Below are 19,370 nucleotides of genomic sequence, written 5' to 3' on the forward strand. Positions count from 1 at the left end.
TAAGAAGTTGCCCCCGCTGAGTCAGACCAGAGGTCCATCTTGCTCAGCGGTCCGCTCCCGCGGCGGCCCATGAGGCCTAGTGCCTGAACAGTGGTCCCTGATTAATTTTATAACTTACCTCTAATCCCATCCCTATAATCTACCTCTACTCTTATCTGTACCCCTCAATCCCTTTGTCCTCCAAGTACCTATCCAAAGCTTCTTTGAACCCCTGTAGCGTGCTCCTGATTCAGACATTCAAGTACTTGGAGGGTATTAACGTAGAACAAAATCTTTTCCAGAGAAAGGAAAATGGTAAAACCAGAGGACATAATTTAAGGTTGAGAGGTGGTAGACTCAAGAGAAATGTAAGGAAATTCTACTTTACGGGGAGGGTGGTGGATGCCTGGAATGCGCTCCCGAGAGAGGTGGTGGAGAGGAAAACAGTGATAAAGTTCAAAAAAGCGTGGGATGAACACAGAGGATCTAGAATAAGCAAATAATAGTAAATATTGATTAAATAAGGCCATTACTGGGCAGACTTACACAGTCTGTGTCTGTATATGGCCGTTTGGTTGAGGATGGGCTGGGGAGGGCTTCAGGTTGGGCAGACTGGATGGACCATTTGGGTTTTTATCTGCCGTCATCTACTATATTAGAAACCAAGGGGAACATCTTTAGTATCATAAATCTGTTATATGACTACATTGCCCTTTGAGGGGTTTCATTTGAATTGTGTTGACTTTGTAACTATATCTATTATCTGAATCTATTGTGATATGTCATTTCTATCCTGACATTTATTATATTTCTGTTATATGATTGTTTTACTGGGCTGCTTATAATGTTTAGATTTTATTCGTCTTGACTTACACATACATACAGCAATTCATATGAGCCTCTTTTCAGTATTCCCAGTTAGAGCATGGTTGATATTTCTGTACAGTGATTATAACCTTGCAAGTAGGAGAGTGACTGGAATATTTAAACACCCCTCTCCTGATTTAAAATGAAGCTGATATTCAGTTTCTGCCTTTTCTAGCCTTACAAACATCCTAAACCAGTGGTCTCCAACTCAAACCCTTTGCAGGGCCACCTTTTGGATTTGTCGGTACTTGAAGGGCCTCAGAAAAAAGAGTTAATGTCTTATTAAAGAAATGACAATTTTGCAGGAGGTAAAATTTATATAGTTGATAAATCTTTCCTTTTGGCTAAGTCTTAATAATAATATTGTCATTTATAGCCAAAGAGACAAATGATCAAGAAACTGTTTGATTATACTTTTGTGATTATAAACATACCGAGGGCCTCAAAATAGTACCTGGCGGGCCGCATGTTTGAGACCACTGTCCTAAACCATACTCAACGTAATGCTCGTTTTGGCCTGGATTCTCTGTAACTGGTGCTGATTTTTTAGGCACTGTTAAGCACCCAACCTCAGTTTTTAAAAAACCCACCGTTTAAACAACTTTTTGACGAGTTTCAAGGCGTTTTCTGGCACCTAAAAATTGTCACTGGAATCGCACTTCCATAGATGTTTTAGGCTGCCTAATGACATTGTGAGTGTGGCACAATTCACAACAAGGCTAGGCCTAGAAAACTGTAGCCTACATTCTCAGCACCTTTCTTTCCCAGAGGTGCAATTCTCTATACAGCGCCATTACGTGATTGCTTTTTAGGCGGCCACCGATATCAGCGTCATATAGAAAATCTGGGCGTTTGTGTTTTATTGGATCATAATAATTCCAGAAAGGAGCATTCTGTTAGGCTTCCATTGGATCAATATCTCGTTCTTCCTCCGCTTTGGGTAGGGTCGATATTCAAAGCAAATTGAACAGCAAGAAATAGCTCCTGCCTGTTCAAATCACATCTGGCATTAACTTAACCAGTGATACTTAACCAGTTCTTTGTAGATGTTCCAGGAGCAAAGTTGATGCTTAGCCAGCTTGGTTAAACCATCTAAATAGGTACACAGAAAACACAGGCCTATCTTTATGCTGTTTATCACACTTAACTGGTTATGTTTTTCTGGCTGGACCTGACCTGGCATTGAGTATCTCGGACTAAAGCTAGGGTGGTCTGCAAAATACCAACTACCGCCAGCTGAGCCATCAGGACCCATGCTATGGTTCTTCTATGCTATGATTTCTGAGATTTGATATAATCCTTTCATAAAGGCAAATTCATAAATCCCAATAAATGACTAATTTCAGGCATTGGCATCTGACAGACCCAGCCAAGGAATACCTTTCTATTTCGTTTCGCAAGACAGAAGGATCCAGATCCCGGGATTTTATCCAGTAAACTTTATTTATATATAACAACGGTACAAAGTTGAGTCCTTGGCTTGCAAAATAGGATCGATTCATATTTACACTAAATACACTGGAATATATTAGACTAACAAAAAAACACTTTTTTTTTTGTTTCTGAACATTTTTTTAAATACTTAAAACTTTTTACATATTTTTCACAACACCTGTAAAAACAACAAAACCAGACAACCATCTTTATAATGTCATATATATATATAAATATATGTATTATATGTACACATATATTTATATATAGGATACATGGCTCCAGTGTGTTGAGTACAGAGAAGGAAAGAAAGGTTTGGATCGTGGGGTGGGCAGATATCAGAGTTTAGAAGCAACTGCAGTCTAAAAGGCTGGATTTATAAAGCTTTTGTCCCACAAATGGCATCTGTCTTTCAGTGGTAAATGTGCAAACTTGGGAGAAATGCTGAATGGTTCACGTTGGCTTTGGCTATATCAACGCTTGAAAAGCCATCATGGTCTTATGACTGTTTCTGTCCTCTGCGAATTCATACCCTACCCAAGGACCTACTAATTGCTTAGACAATGCAGATTTGAATGTTTTCTCACAATTTACTCATGTAGATTGGAGGCTAATACGTCACATTTCGGAATCTGACTGCTGATCTGCTGGTGTAGTACTATACTCATGGGTCTATCCATTCTGTACAGAGGCAAAGACCATTTTGGCTGATACTCAGCCAGTGGCAGTCAATGCTTTTATGTCCACTGCCAGCTGTGTTCCTGGATATTTGATGCTGGGCCTTTTCCGGGCACCAGCATTGAATATTCAGTTGTAAGTTGGCCACTAAAACGTATGCGGTTAAGTGCAATATTCCGGCTTTAACCACATAATCTGAACAGCTTAAAGATAGGACTGCTTTTTATGCAACCCAATTTAGATGGTTAAATGCTGACTCCACCCTTGGAACAACCACAATTTCTGCTTAGGTGCTGATCGCAAATATTCAATGGCTCAATTCGGTTAAGTTTTGTTGCATCTTTTACACTCTGGAAGTGACCTGCTACTGGATTCTCCATTGCTTAAGGAGTGTAGACAGAGCTTTCCTGAACTTGGGGTCCAAACACCAAATGGGGGTGGGTGGGGGTCACAAAACCTGCATTTTGGAATCACGACCTGGATGGGATCTCCATAGGTGTAGCATTATTTTGAACCTCTGGCTGCAAGCACGGGGTTATGGTCTCAAAAAAACTGATAAGCACTATGTGGAATGTTTCCTGTGAGAAAGGGGTTGTAAGAAACCACCATATTTTTTTTTAGAAAACACTTAAGACCTGTTTCTTTTTCGCTAGCTGAGATTGTGGAACCTTTGTTTTGATAAATGGGATTTGATTTTGGGTTTGAGCTATATTGTTCAAACCCTGTGTTGCTTCTTGTGACCCTGGGCAAGTCACGTAATCCTGCACTGCCTCAGGTACCACCGTTAAATCGTGAGCCGGCCAAAACAGATGGAGACACACTTAAGAGTACCAGATCACTATCCACATTCAATAACTGTAATAATTAGTTGTTAGCGTCCAATAGCTGTGGGCTCATTAATCAATTCAAGTTTCAGGGCAATATACAGAATCTGGGGGATAGTGGGTATTTGACAAATGGGTGTACGCATAGGTAGAGTATGGACAGGAGGCACACGTACAACCGCTCATTTTCAAATAAGACGGCACAAAGTGGCACTTGGATGCTAGACGTCTTAGCCACTGTGCATGTAAAACATGTTGGAGGCGTGTTATGGGCAGGCTTTAAGCGTGCTTTGCACTTGGACGTCTTGCAGTGATAATTAAACATTTCCAAAGACATCCTGGATGGAACTTAGATGTCTGGAGCTAGACCTGTTTTCAAAGCATCTACGTGCCAAAAAAGGTACCTAAACTGGACCACTGAAGCGATTAAGGCATAACCCCCCTCCACATACCCCTGATGGTCACTTGACATCCCTCACACACCCCCACAGATCTGAATGGAACAGCACATACCTATCTCTTGATTTGGGAAAACCTAGTAGCGCATCACACAGGTGTCTTCTTAAGTAGCCTGGTGGGTGGGCTAGTGAACCATAGAACTCCAATACCGTACCCTGTCCTATCAATCCCTCTGGAAGTGCGTTCCAGGTGTCCACCACCCATTGGGTGAAGAAGAACTTCCTAGCATTGGTTTGAATCTGTCCCCTTTTAATTTTTCCGAATGCCCCCTCGTTCTTGTAGTTTTTGAGAGTTTGAAGAATCTGTCCCTCTCCACTTTCTCTATGCCCTTCATGATCTTGTAAGTCTCTATCATATCCCCTCTAAGTCTCTGCTTCTCCAGGGAAAAGAGCCCCAGTTTCTCCAATCTTTCAGCATATGAAAGGTTTTCCATACCTTTTATCAAACGTATCGCTCTCCTCTGAACCCTCTCGAGTAACGCCATATCCTTCTTAAGGTACGGCGACCAATATTGGACGCAGTACTCCAGATGCGGCCACACCATCGCCCGATACAACGGCAGGATAACTTCTTTTGTTCTGGTTATAATACCCTCTAGCATTCTATTTGCTTTCTTAACGGCCGCTGCGCACTGTGCCGATGGCTTCATTGTCTTGTCCACTATTACCCCCTGATGATATTCTGTTCTTTTTCCCAATTAATGATGTTTCCAACATACAATCATGTCTGCAAAAATATATAGGAAAAATTTGTGGGTTGCGCTGCTTTTGCGGTATAAACATTAATAAAACAGAAGTAATGGTGGTAAAAGGTCAAAGAGACAACTTTGAGATAGAGGATGAGATTGAGATGGGGAGAAATTGCCAGTGAAAAAGGAGATCATCTTGGGAGTGTGCTTGGATAGCTGCTGTTTTGAAAACGATTAGGGTAGGTTATATGCAAATGCAGCTACTTTATAGACTGAAACCATTATTACCAGCATCTGATTTTCGTAGTGTGGTCCAAGCTTTGATACTGAGTACAGTAGATTATTGTAACTCACTGTATGTGGGAGTTGGAAAAAGGGAAATTGAAGGCACTGATTAATTCGGCTGCTAGATTGATTACAGGGGTTCCTAGGAGCTCACATATATCTCCTATATTGAAACAGTTACACCGGATGCCTGTTCAACAAAGAGTCCATTTGAAGATCATTGCAATTATCTATCAGATATTGTCCTGAAAGAATTGTTTGAAATTTACCAAACTAGAAGAAATCTAAGGTCTGAAAACACTATGAAATTGAGTTTCGAGGGGAGGATGCCTATTATTCATGTTAGAATTGGAGCATCAATGATGTCAGTGGCGGGTGTCAAACTTTGGAACGCTCTACCAGGCCTACTGCGCTTTTGTGTTGGAAAGATCAATTTTAAGAAAACGTTGAAAATGCAGCTCTTTGTTAATGCTTTTCTATGAAATGTTGCCACTTTTGTTCATCCTGTAAGATATAATGCCAACGAATATCTGGGTTTTAACGTTTTATTGGTCCGATGTTTATCTATTGTTTGTTCATATCCATGCGACTAAAGGGCGGTCAGTATATGATGTGTTTAACCAATATGTTAACCGCATAGTTTTATGCAATATATAAATTTTTAAATAAGTATTGATGCCCCTGTATAAGACTCTGGTGAGACCTCATTTAGAATATTGTGTACAATTCTGGAGGCCGCACCTTCAAAAAGATATAAAAAGGATGGAGTTGGTCCAGAGGAAGGCTACTAAAATGGTGTGTTGTCTTCATCATAAGGCGTATGGGGACAGACTTAAAGATCTCAATCTGTATACTTTGGAGGAAAGGGGAGATATGATAGAGACGTTTAAATACCTACATGGCATAAATGCGCATGAATAAACAGAAAAAGAGGCACTGGAAATGTCAAATCCAACCTGTAGTGACAAATGCTTTATTGAGAGTTTCTGCCAAAGTTCAATGACGAGTCCCATTAAATGATACAAATGTGCATGAGTCAAGTCTCTTTCATTTGAAAGGAAGAGAGGGCATAGGATAAAGTTGAGGTGATAGATTCAAGAGTAATCTAAAGAAATACTTTTTTACAAAAAGGGTGGTGGTTGCATGAAACGGTCTCCCAGAGGAGGTGGAGGAGACAGAGACTGTGCTTGAATTCAAGAGGGACTGGGATAGGCACGTGGGAGAGAGGAAGAGATTATTGTTACTGTGGATAGGCAGACTGGATGGGCCATTTTGCCTATATCTGCAATCATGTTTCTAAAACTGGTTCTATTTCACGGTGGCTTTTTAAAAAAAAAAAAAAAAATCCTCTTCAGAGGTATGAAAACTGCTATCCTACCCCCTTCTCCCCATTTAACTGCTGAAAACCAAGGATTCTGCATTTAATCAGCACAGCCTTTTTGAAAACTAGGACATGCTGAAAAGTATTGTTCTCTTAGTAAAAGAAGCCACGCAATCCATGTTTGCTGTCCAGGTTTTGAACTAAGGACCAGATTCAGTAAATAGCACTGAAATATTAGCACCTATTCTGCAAAAGGCCCTCCAGAATGAGTGCTCTTTATAGAAAGAGCGCCTAGTAGGGTTGTGCACTATGGGATAGGAGCACACAGCCACATGCATAGAGAATGACATAGGAACAAATTTGTCCCTGTCCCCGTGGGATCTCTCCTCATCCGATCCCCGTGAGCTCTGTCACTATCCCTACCCTATTCCTGCAAGCTGTGTCCTCAACAAAAGCCTCAAGCACTTTAAAATCATAATGCGATTAAGTCCGAGCTTGCAGGAATGAGGCTGCTTTAATACCTGAATATCTTTTGAACACTAGGAAATCTTATGCACTATTTGCATTCCCATTTGTCAGGGGTTGTAAATCTAAGAGATTTCATCAGCGTCTTTTGTCCTTTCCAGAAGCTTCTTGGGACAAGGATTTGAATCATTTAATTGTGTCCTCTGTCATCTATCGCCAATTTAGACGTGCTTTAAAAACTTACTTTTTTATTAAATCTTTTGGAAGTTAGATATATTTTCTTAATTTGTAGATTCTTTATTTTTATGTTTCTGTTATGAGACAGGGAGAGGGATGGGACGGGGATATTGAGATCCCATGGGGCTGGAGACAAATTTGTCCCTGTGGTGCCAGTTAGCTTCAATAATTGATTGTTAGCAGCTAATTATTGATGGGAATTGGCTTCTTAATTAGGTTATGCATGCATCTCTGGATCACACCCAGATTTGGGCATGGATATTTGGGTGCCCTTTATAGAATCTGAAGGTAAGTGTCTCTAAAAATGCAGTGGTTCTGGGGCCAGAAAGCATTATCCCGGTTAGATTGGTGATATGTCTATAGTGAGGGGCTTTGAGAAACTTCAGTTTTGACTTCAGTTTTCTTTTAATCCGGAGCTGCCCTCCAGAACAGTGTGGAGAATTAATAAGACTTAAACACGTTCTTTCCTTTTTAGAATCTGGGGCAACCACTAGCAGTTGCCCACCTCAATAAAGGTTAGGTATCAGCAACTTCTCCCCTTTCCTACAAAAAAAAAAAAATCATTTACATGAAATAACTGGTCAATTATACATACAGTGAGGCTCAGTAATAGTAGCACTTGATAGGGTGGAAATGCTCAACTGCAAAGAAGACATATTCAGAAAATCAATCTGTGAATGTATCGTGTGCCCTCTTGGAGGGTTGTCATCGTCTGCAGTTCCTGCAGGTTTTTTCTCTTGCCTCTTTGTATCCAGCACCTTCTCTTAGTGCATGGTTCAGTCCCGAAGCAGGACCTAGGTACAAACTTGCCTGACAGGAAACTGAACCCTTAATTTACCCCACAGGCAGTAAGTGATGGCAAATAAAGACCAAAATAAACCAAGCAGTCTGCCCAGTTGAGAGCTGGTAATCATTTCGATGAACTTTAGTGTTGGGTCTAGATTATTTTAATGCAGTTTTCTTGGGCTCTGCCCAGTTGAGAATTGTTAATTGCATGAAATGCACTGTTGCAGTTTTATCGGACCTTTCAAAGTTATTGATCCTAGTGTTGGAAAACTCAGCAGCACAGCTTTTGACAGGATGTGCTTACTGGCATTGCTTCTCCTTTTCCCAGGTTGCCTTTTGCAAAGTGTTGGTGTCCATAGGAGCCAACTTTCCAAAATGAATGGGAATGCTAAACCCCTCCCTGGACATAGTTAAGGAATTTGCTCAATACTGAGACCCCTAGTGAGACCACACCTTCAAAAAGATATAAATAGGATGGAGTTGGTCCAAAGAGCAGCTAATATAATGGTCAGTGGTCTTTGTTAAAACATATGAGGAAAGTCTTAAAGATTTCAATATGTATAGGGTGGAAGAAAAGTATCAAGGGAGACATGAAAGAGACATTTAATTTCATCTGATGCATAAATACACAGGAATCAGGCTTCTTTCTACTGAAAGGAAGCTCTGCAGTGTGCGGACATAGGATGAAGGCGGAAGGGGACAGACGCGGTAGTCATCTAAGGAAATGCTTCTTTGTGGAAAGGTGGAGAAGAGCCTTCCAGAAGAGGTGGTGGAGATGAGGACTGCATCTGCATTCAAGAAAGCCTGGGAGAAAGCCAGAGGATCTCTAAAGGAGAGCAAAGTAGCTTCTATGGATGTATGGTCTTTATCTGCCATTATTTTCTGTGGTCCTATGTTAAAAGCTCTTAACCTGACTAGTGTGGACAGGTACATCATGGCACTTTTTCTTCTTATGGAAGGAAGCATTGGCTGGTATGCACATGACCACGCTTAACCCTTTGTATGTGACTCTTCTCTGCAAGACAGCCAACACTTCTTTTGCATTCATATCCCCCTGTCAACTTAAGTGATTCTTGCAAAGCTTTCCGAGCTGCCATCTGAGTTCTTTGCAGTCCATCAAAAAGGTAGACACTACCACTAAGGGCTTGGATATTTCCTCTGCTCTCAACAAATTACATCATGTACCTCCAGTAGATGCCCTGCAGCTCAGGTACTTGAACAACCTTCAACGTTTTTGTCTATGGCTTTCCTGCAGTAAGAGAAAGGGCTTCCTTATCAGTGTGGGTTCCATTGGCCATCATTTTCTACAGAGTTTCTCAGTGAGTGATCCTTGCAAGGAATGGCTAGTGGCGCCTGTATCTGGAGCTTCATGCTTGCTTTGGTATCAAACATGGTCTGGAAGAGGCTCTGTAGTGCTCAAAGTGATCAAAGTCCTTGAGGTTCAGCGTGTGCTTGGCTAGTCTGTGCCAGCAGGAGCACACTTGCTTGGCAAACTGATGTACAAAACAAATCTAGCTTTAAGAGAAAGCAAAGAGAACACTGCATTAAGCGTTTCACGATACTCAGAATGACCAGATGTTGTCATCAGCACCAGTTGTGGTCCTGACCTTTTCACACTGGCAGAGTGAGGAAAAACCATGAGGTCTGTATTTGGACAAATAAGAATCATTAATAGCAGAGGAAGAGAGACATATTTACAATGATCTTTCTCCACGTGGCATTAGTGAGCTAAAGCTTTGGTCTCCACAAGGAATATCGCACAAGAAGAGTTTTCTGCAAAGGCTGAACAAAGTCATAAGAGACAAAGCAAGTCTAGGACACAAATACAGGAAACTCAGGATGGTGTCTGCATTTCTGTTCATGGCATGAGACTAACATCATTTCACATACTCTGCACACACAAAAATATTTATATGTATGAAAGACCCACTGATCTGTTTCCTTCTACCCTTGCACCATTATTTTTTTAATGTCAAACTGTCAAAAAATAGAGACCTTTATGACAATTATTCAAGTATTTTTTGCTGTAAACAGCTGGTAAATGCAAGAAATCACATTGTGGCTTTAACTGGGGAAAAAAAATACAAACCCAAGCATAGTGCCAGCAGGAAACAAAGTATTTGGGTAACTTCATCATTCACTGGTGTCTCTGTTATTCACCCTAACCCATATGATCACAGAATTAAACGGGTTAGGCTTTACGTTTAAGGACCACAAACAAAAAATATCAATGCAAGGATCGATCTTCCCTCTCCCTCACTAAAAAAAAAAGTAGGAAAAGAGCATGGATTAAAAAGGGAGGGAACATTTCAAATTTGTCCAATCTGTCTTCCCCCAAACACCAAGACCGGCCAGTAGCATGGGGGAGGAGTGGATAGGAAAAGCATTTTTAGAAAAGCATTCGGTCCGTATAAATATATATATATGTACATCTGTAAAGCTGGAATTTCTAGACTGAAAAGTTGGCTTGTCTGTCTGTTGGTTCTGAAAATCAGATCTACATGTTTAGGCTGTCCGCAGAAAGGGTTAACTCTGTCCCTTTAAGTCCTGTGGGATTTCATTCCTAGCACCAAGTGCCTCAGTAGTGATGCTAGAGGATAGGGGGCCTGGGGCCCAAGTCTTTACAGAGACCTCCTGGGCAAAAACAAACAAAACTGAAAGCCAAGATCCCTGGAAAAGGGAGGTAAAAGTCCCTCTCATCAGGTGGGCTGAAGGCTGGTGGTATATATGCAATATACTACATGTATTAGGTGTGAAAACAGCCTAGGCAGGGCCCTCAGTCATCGGGTCATTGGGATGAGCAACCAGAGAGCCAAGCCGTTAGCCTGAGAGATCCATTTTGTTGGTCTTCCATCCCTTGAAACGTCCTTTTGCAGGGCACGAGGGGCTCAGTGCAATCGTGCCCTCTGTTATCTTTACTCTGGGGCTGGAGATCACATCCCCAAATGGCCCTGCTTTCGATTCCAAGTACTGCCTATATTATGGCCACGCTACAGGTATCATCATATGAGTTTAAAACAAACAGCAAAAAAAAAGCTAGTTTCAGTTAACCGTTTTTCCTAGCATGATTGATGTACGAAGCAAACTCTATAAATTAAATTTTCACCATGTCTCAATATACATCAAAATATTTTCATGCAAAGCAGCAGCTATGGAAGTGAATCCATGTTTCACGGTTCTGTTCATAGTGTGGGTGGAATGGCTCCGACTTGGTTTTGTTTTACAAATGTGTCACAATTACAGTCAGCAGGAACCTGATGCCCAGAAGAAAGATCCAGCAAAATATTTTGGCAATTTGTAGGTTGCTCTACAGGTGCAAACACAGCAGGGCATGAGCCACTTTCGCACGCAGCTGCTTCTCCTCTTTTCCTGCAGAGCCCTTGCAAGGCCTTTTTCCCTTCCACTTCCTGGAGCACTAAAGATGTATCTTTCTTCAGCTTTCCAGGGTCATAGCAGCGATCAGTTGTTCTACTTTGTAAGCTAGGCGCTGCCGGCACGCCTGCTCATCCTGCTCCAGAGCCTCGACGATCTGCATAAAGGAAACAGATCAAGACCAAAAAAAACAAAACAAAACCAAGAAGAGAATGAATTCTTGTGCAGGAAACAGCAAAGCAAATTAACAGAGATGTGGTGCACAAGGTTTCTGTGACTCACACTCAGGGGATAATTCTCAAAAGGTCATCCAACGTTAGGTGTTGGGATGAAACATAGTAAATGGCATTCAAATACAGGCTTCGGGAGTTTTTATCCCAGATTTGGACTCTACGCTGACCCACCACGATTATTCTGATTCACATCAAAGCTGTTTTTGTTCCAACTCTTCTGTGGGAACTCTTTCAATGGTTCATAGACAACCCCGCGAAAGACAAAGGCGCGCGCTGACAACTGAGCGCAAGACGGAGGTGCGCGCCGAAGAAAATTACAGTTTTTAGGGGCTCCGACGGGGGTTTTTGTTGGGGAGCCCCCCCAATTTACTTAATAGAGATTGCGCTGGCATTGTGGGGGGTTTGGGGGGTTGTAACCCTCCACATTTTACTGTAAACTTAACTGTTTCCCTAAAAACAGGGAAAAAGTGAAGTTTTCAGTAAAATGTGGGGGGTTACAACCCCCCAAGCCCCCCACAACGCGGTGCGATCTCTATTAAGTAAAGTGGGGGGGATCCCCCCCACGCCCTCTCCGTCAGAGCCCTAAAAACAGTAATTTTCTGTGGCGTGCACCTCCGCGCTGCGCTCAATTGTCTACGCGCGCATTTGTCCCGGCGCGCTTTTGACCTGACACCCTTTCAACAATTGTTGACTGCCGTAACCTAAGAATCGGCCAAATTCTGTGGAAGATATGACAAAAATTTTGGGGTGTGGCTTTTTTCCCCCCAATTCACAGTGTACTTGAAGTACTGACATTTGGGCCTGCTCCCAAACTTGACTAAAGCAAACAGCTTTTTTTGTGTGTACTCTTTGCTTCCTCCATTACCAGTGAGATGACATATTCTCCGCTATTGTCTCTGGACACCGAATTGCATGTTCATTTATGTCTCATTTACCCCCGAATTTGTGCAGTTTGGGAATATAATCTTAAAATAGCTTTTTGCATTGTACTGTACCACAAAACAGATACATGCAATTTAAAGCACATGATATCTGTAGAAATAATTGCAAAACATGTTCTACAGTACTTATGTTCCAAATCAAAAGAGTGGAACAAATGATGAAACATTTCCACTGTCTGTAAGGCTTTGCACCATGGCTGTTCAGCTCTCGGACGTACGTGGAAGATGGTAAGGAAAAGGGGATGGCATTTGATACAGCTTCCTTTCTGTGATTACTATCAAAGTAGTTTAATATTATATATAAGGACTTACAGTATAATCTCGTTATTATGGACTTCAAGGGACCTGGAAAAACAGTCCGTTATATGCAGAGTTGAATTTTTTAAAAAAAACTTTATTTAGGTCAACTTGAAACAACGTACAATCAATGAACAACAGTCACTGCACAACCATATCAGCAACATCAAGAACAAAACCCAGCAAAACATTGGTATGGCACGAAATGATTGCAAAACCAGAACGCTAGTTCAAGAAGGGATTGGACAATTTTCTGAAGGAAAAGGGGATAGAAGGGTATAGATAGAGGGCTACTATACAGGTCCTGGACCTGATGGGCTGTTGCGTGAGCGGACTGCTGGGCATGATGGACCTCAGGTTGGACCCAGCAGACGCATGGCTTATGTTCTAAAGCATTATGCCATACTGTACTGGAAAGAAAAATACTCTGCCATTTTCTTCTGGGCTGCATTTTAATACTATATCACCGGCACGCTACGCGCCTTGTAGGCGGAGCCTGCATGCCTGTTATAGCCAAACAAAACTACAGCTAAAAGCGGCTCTGGGGACCAAATTGGTTGTCCATTATATCCGAAAGTCCGTTATATGCAATGATTTTATGTATGTTTACAAAGGTGCACGGCCGGGACCAGCGGACCTCATCCGCTATAGGCGAGGTTCCATTATAAGCGAGTCTGTTATAATGAGATTATACTGTATTTGGTACCTGGGGCACTGAAGGGTTAAGTGGCTTAGCCAAGGAACTGCAGTGGGAATCATAGAAACAGAAAAAATGAAAGCAGAAAAGTCACACATCACTCAAACTAAGGCAAGGTTTGACAGGCCTACATTTCCAGCACTTAGCGGTGCTGAACGTCAACCCCGCCCCTAACCACAGCTCTTTTGACATTCAGCGCTGGTAAGCATCTGGCGCCTTTTTTTGTAGGTGCCTTGTGGCGCCTACTTTTTTTTTCTTAATTAGTTTTTAATTGTTTTTTTTTAACAGCACGGTCAATTACCGCACTGTTAATGGCCAATTAAAACACTTAGGTGGCTGTTTGAGCCCATACCGGCGCCTTCCAAACGGTGCCATTTTGAGAATCCAGGCCCACAAAAAGTCCACACGGCCCATCCACATCATCTGCTATCTTTTCCTCCCATTAAAAAAATCCCACAGGCCTGTCCCATGCGTTCTTGAATTCAAATACAGTCCTTGTCTGAACTACCTGGTTCCCAGACCACTGAATTAACCATTAGACTACTCATAGATGAAGGTGTGTCCGGAAAAAAAACTTATTAGGCCTGTCTAGTAGCTGCAGCCTTCCCTGTGGGCTACGGATATTTCCCAGCTGTTACACATGCCAGACTGTGATACCTTATGCTGTGTACCTCCAGGAGCATTGCCCAAATCATTCTGCCACCTCTCCATAAAATTATAGCTTAGAGCCTAGCATAAGAACATAAGAATAGCCTTAGTGGGTCAGACCAATGGTCCATCATGCCCAGTAGCCCATTCTCATGGTGGCCAATTCAGGTCACTAGTACCTGGCCAAATTATTGCAAAAAACATTTTGAAAAAATGTTCAGACAACAGAAAATGTCTCCCAGAATAATCTATTGAAAAATAAAGTTGTTAAAATAAATAAGTAAAGTTGATTAGCGATAACATCCATGTATCGCTAAAAACAGGACTTTTCTAATCATAAATGATAAATTATCTGACAGGACTGTAAACTGTGGCACCATGCTGTTTCTCCTGATAGAATTTGGCACTGCTTTGATATTGCATCGGGTCATGCCATACTACATGGTGTTAGTTTTTGTTCTCCATTGCCCGTCTTACTCAGACGGGGAATTAGGTGACACTTTTTTTGCCCTATTTACAAGGTGTTGAGAAGGAAATATTGCGCGGTGGCTTGGCATGACTACTCTTCTGAGGGCCAGGTTTGGGGTGAGGGTGGGAGGCTTGTTCCACACTTACCTCCTCACTGTATTTGCTGACATACGAGTAGATCTCATTGAGTGCACTCAGCATATTGAACTCCACTGCATGCATGCGTGACTGCTCGGCGAGGTAGGCGTTCATGTCCTGGTCACTGATTGCTGGCAGCTTTGCAATGTCTGCGTAATATCTACAAAGGAAGGGTGTACTGTTTAGCCAAGAACTCCAGACTGAAAGGTGACCCTTCTTTCATTTGTCTTCCCTTTGCTGTGAGCGAGGCTAAACCACAGAGCTGTTTAACTGGGACCCAAGTTTGCTATTTAGCACTTCTGTTCCCAGCGGCTTGGTGTTGGACAGTCAATGGTAGATGCATCCAGCTCAGGGATCTGATTAAAGCAAAAGAGCATATATGACCGTAGATGTGGTCAGGCGCTGAGCACAAGGCTGGAAACCATCTCGGTTGTCAGACAGTACTAGAATGCAGATATTATTGAGTGATGCTGTTTCAGAACATCAGCTGCCTTCGTATTCCTCTCACTCAGCAGATACTTTTTATAAATTACTAGTCTGTATCGTGCTACGAGGTAGTGCTTCATGCATTCTTGGGGAGAGGGGAATGGGGCAGGTAACAAAAATGTGGAAAAGAATTAAAGACTGATTTTTTAAAATTATTCTTTCCTCTGCTTCTCAGGAAGTATCTTAAAAGATACAAAACAAAGGCAAAAAATAGTCTGAGGATTCAGAGTGTAGAATGCCAGCCAAACACCCCTAAGATAACAAATAAATATGATAATAATAAATTTAGGAATAGGGCCATCTCAGTGCGGAGGGTCAGCGAAGGGAGAAAAACTCCAGCGCTTCACACAAGAGACAAAGGTGATTCACCCTGCCTGCACACCATCATGGATTGCCCCACGTGTGCAAAATCAAAATGCAAATCAGTGCTAAACCACAATAAGGTATAAGTGACACTAAGAGTGAAAAATTTGCAAAAAACACTCAAAGAACCCTCCCCAGCCTACTCCCCAAGAAAACAAAAAGAGGCCACATCCGACTTAGCTTAAATCTGCCTTGAAGGTGCTGGTGTAAGACATGATATCAGGTTCAACCAAGCCCGGTTTCGGGAGAGTAATATCCCTTCATCAGGAATGCTGAGATGAAAAACATCAATTGGAGCCGGCTGGGATTTATTATTTATTATGATCATATTTATTTGTTATCTTAGGGGTGTTTGGCTGGCATTCTACACTCTCTGAATCCTCAGACTATTTTTTGCCTTTGCTTTGTATCTTTTAAAGTATCTTTTGGCAGTTTTGAGGAGTTATTTTGCATCTCAGGAAGTATCAGCAGTGGAAGGCTTTATGCAGTGATTCATTGGTTTATCCCTCTGACATCCAACCTGGAACTAGATGGGAACAACAAATCCCCACCCTGCTAATAATAATTAAAGCCCTATGCTATGATACTCTACACAGACCTGTTCACTCTTCTCTGTACCTGGAGGAATACATATAATCTGTGGAGCCGCAAGACAGTACCTGTGAATATCCCCTCTAATAGCTCTGGCACTATCCAGTCCATGAATGAAGCTTGGGTGGAATCAAAATTATGCCATTAACTGCCATATTGAGACCGCAAAAAGCCGTCCTATCTATGTCCAATTTATTATCTGGTTAGTAGTCTAAATATGGATGCTAAGTGGATAACACTTCCAGGTCAGGGCTGAAACTGGATATTTGGTGCCTAGCAGCTGGTGTTTTATAAAGCTCCAAGCCCCCATTCTCCAGTCTCCCTCCCTCCCCCCACCCCGACCACTACTGTGAAGGTACATGACCTTGAAAACCTCAGTCACTGACCGTTCCACCCAGTTCTTGTAACTGGGAATGTCCTTGGCATACAACAGCTTGTTGGAGGGCGAGTCCTTCCCTAGCCGGTGCTCCGAGGTGGAGCATGAATCCATGAAGGTCTGAGCCACCACAGACAGGCAGGCGTCCGTAATGCTGCCCTTATGGATGTCGAACACAAACTGAGGATTTTTGATGACATTCACCCAGAACCGGAGAGGAAGGCTGCATGAAAAGATAAGCCATATTCCAGAAATTACCAAAAGATGAAAAGGATAAGCTGGCATGTTGCATCCTTTTTTTTTAAAAAAAAATATATCTTTATTGTAGCTTGAAAAACATACAAGGAACAATAGCAACTCAGGAAAAGAGTAAATGCAATAGAGCAGGTATTGCCAGGAGATGCTGTCAAATGCCTTCTCCATATCAAGACCCACAATAGCTGCTTGGCCTCACTTGTCCCCGTGTTCGTGAATGGCCAGTAAGACTCTAATAAGATTCAGAGAGGCGTATCTTCCAGGGACAAAGCCAGCCTGGTCAGCATGTATGAGAGAGGGTAGGAGAGCATTCAAGTGCGCTACCAAAATGGCTGCTAGCAGTTTGACATTCTGGTTTATTGTTTATTCAAAGTATTTGATTAAACGCTTATCCAGCAGTACAAAGCGTTGAACAAAAAATTTAAAAATTACAGGAAGACAAACATGTCTGCAATGTAAAACATATATATATTAAATTATTGGACAAACCAGGACTACACAGACAAACTCAAGTCTTTAAAACAATAGTAAAAAAATTGGTTGCTATTACCCCCACCTGAGCCAGGTCCTCCCATGGTTTGGGCAGTAACACAATATGAACTAGGTTATGTTTCCCTAATTCCTAATCTGCCATTAAGCCATTGAAACTATACATAGCGGGTCTGGGATTAGATCTGATAGAATTTTGTAGTACTCAGGGCCACAACCATCTGGACCAGGTGCTTTTCTTACTTAAGCAGCCATGGGTTATCACGCAAGAATAGAACAAACTTTTATGAGGTCCCACTTAAGTGCTAAACCCGGCTGCTTATGGGCCTAAAGTCAGCATTTAAGTGGCCAAGTGCCGACTCTGCCCCTGGAGCGCCCCCAACATAGCTGGCTTCATGTTCAGTGCTAACCGCAATATTCAGCAGCACTTAGCCGGTTAAATGCAGCTGAAAAGGAGCAGATAACCCCGACCAAGCAATTTACCTAGTCAGAGACCAGCTAAATCACTCTGAATATCGACCACAGCTGTCATGTTGAAGGAGATTCTATAACTGGGTGCCTCCATTCTGGATGCTAAGAGCCGTTCCATCAAAGAACCCAAGTGCCTAAGTTCCATTATAGAATACTGGTATAATCTGGCCCTGATGTACCTCCATTTAGGCGCTTGAACCTACACTAGCTGTAGCGCACTGAATTTCTGAGGATAATGCCCTTGGTAGCCAGCAAAACCCTGACCACTGCCAGTTCAATTATCAGGCCTCTGCATTTTTAGGAAGGCACCTCATTAGTTTGGTAGTAGTGTAGATGGTTAGAGATCTTGGTGATCATTGTAAAAAACAAACCTGATTTGGATAATGAACGATGTCTTCCAAGTAATCAATCTTCTATCCTTAGAAGCGTAGACTAGGATAACTGAATAGCAGTGAAATGGAATGGAAAGTTCAGACTGGGTGGCCCAACTGGCATCTATCTCCCATGTTACCAGTAGCGTAGTGTGTGTGTGACCACCCCCAGTGCTGTGTTGGTGGGGGTGCCGGCACCTTTCCACCCTGCCACACCAGGCCATCCCTCCCTCCCCACCCTGTACTTTTAGATCTTCGCTAGCATGAGCAACTTCTCCTGTCTGTTACTCGTGCCAACCCAGTTCCCCTCTCAATCACTTCCGGGTCATGGGGGCCAGGAAATGATGTCGGAGGGAAATCCAACGCTGGCATGAGGAGCATGCTGCAGAATCCACTCACACTGGCGAACATTTAGAGGTATGGGGGAAGGGAGAGTGTGAATGTGGAGTGGGGGATGGGAAGAAGCAGGGTAGGGCAAGGAGAGGAGGGAGCGAGGGATACTTCAGAACAATTTTCATGTCATTCTTCTCACCTTTAATGCAAACTAAGAGAGTAACATAGGAGGCTAGCAGGACCCATTGCCCCATCCATAATTAAGTGATCTTCATCTGCACCCCTAGGCGCTGCCATATCTGGGTGGAAACCGAGTAGAATTCCCTACCGTACCAACACAAGGTAATTGCTAACAGGTTTAAGGTATCCTTCCCGGGGAGTGGGGGAAGTCCCAACCTATTCTGGTTCTTGGGGTGAATGGCGATGTGGACATGTGTTTGGGGCTAAAGTATAGAAGAACAGAACACTTCCAGAACCTATTAAAAAAAATCATGTGCCTCCCTATTCGGTATCAGCTGCTTAATCCTCTCCAATGTTTGTTAAATCTGCCCCTGGATGGAGATGCTGGGTTAGTACTGTAGAAACTGATGTGATTCACAGTCATTTCTTGCCATACTGTAAGGCTTTTAAGAGCTATATAATTTCATTTGTTATTCAGATTTTTGCCTTACTAATGATTTAATTTTCCACTGAAAAGCTTTTTATAAGAATTTCTTTCATATCCACCCCCCTTTCTTTCTCCAGTGGAAGGAACCTTGCAGGGAATCCTGTTCTTGAATCCACGGCAGTTATTAACAAGAAGATGATAAAAATAATCT

The 19,370-nt window shown here is 42.3% G+C and overlaps 1 protein-coding gene across 6 annotated transcripts in view; it reads right to left on the reverse strand.

Annotated features, from left to right (window-relative positions):
* Positions 1-9,672: 9,672 nt before the first annotated feature.
* Positions 9,673-19,370, reverse strand: part of PLXNA2 (plexin A2) — a 742,509-nt gene continuing 732,811 nt past the window's right edge. For all 6 annotated transcript variants that reach the window (XM_033917847.1, XM_033917849.1, XM_033917848.1 and 3 more), the window contains 3 exons: positions 16,644-16,856; positions 14,827-14,977; positions 9,673-11,552 (listed from right to left, as the gene is read on the reverse strand). In XM_033917847.1, coding sequence (XP_033773738.1) covers positions 11,457-11,552; positions 14,827-14,977; positions 16,644-16,856 — 460 coding nt within the window. In that variant the 3' untranslated portion in view covers positions 9,673-11,456. The remainder of the gene's footprint in view (positions 11,553-14,826; positions 14,978-16,643; positions 16,857-19,370) is intronic.

Source organism: Geotrypetes seraphini, chromosome 13, assembly GCF_902459505.1.
Source record: "Geotrypetes seraphini chromosome 13, aGeoSer1.1, whole genome shotgun sequence".
Taxonomy (NCBI): Eukaryota; Metazoa; Chordata; class Amphibia; order Gymnophiona; family Dermophiidae; genus Geotrypetes; species Geotrypetes seraphini.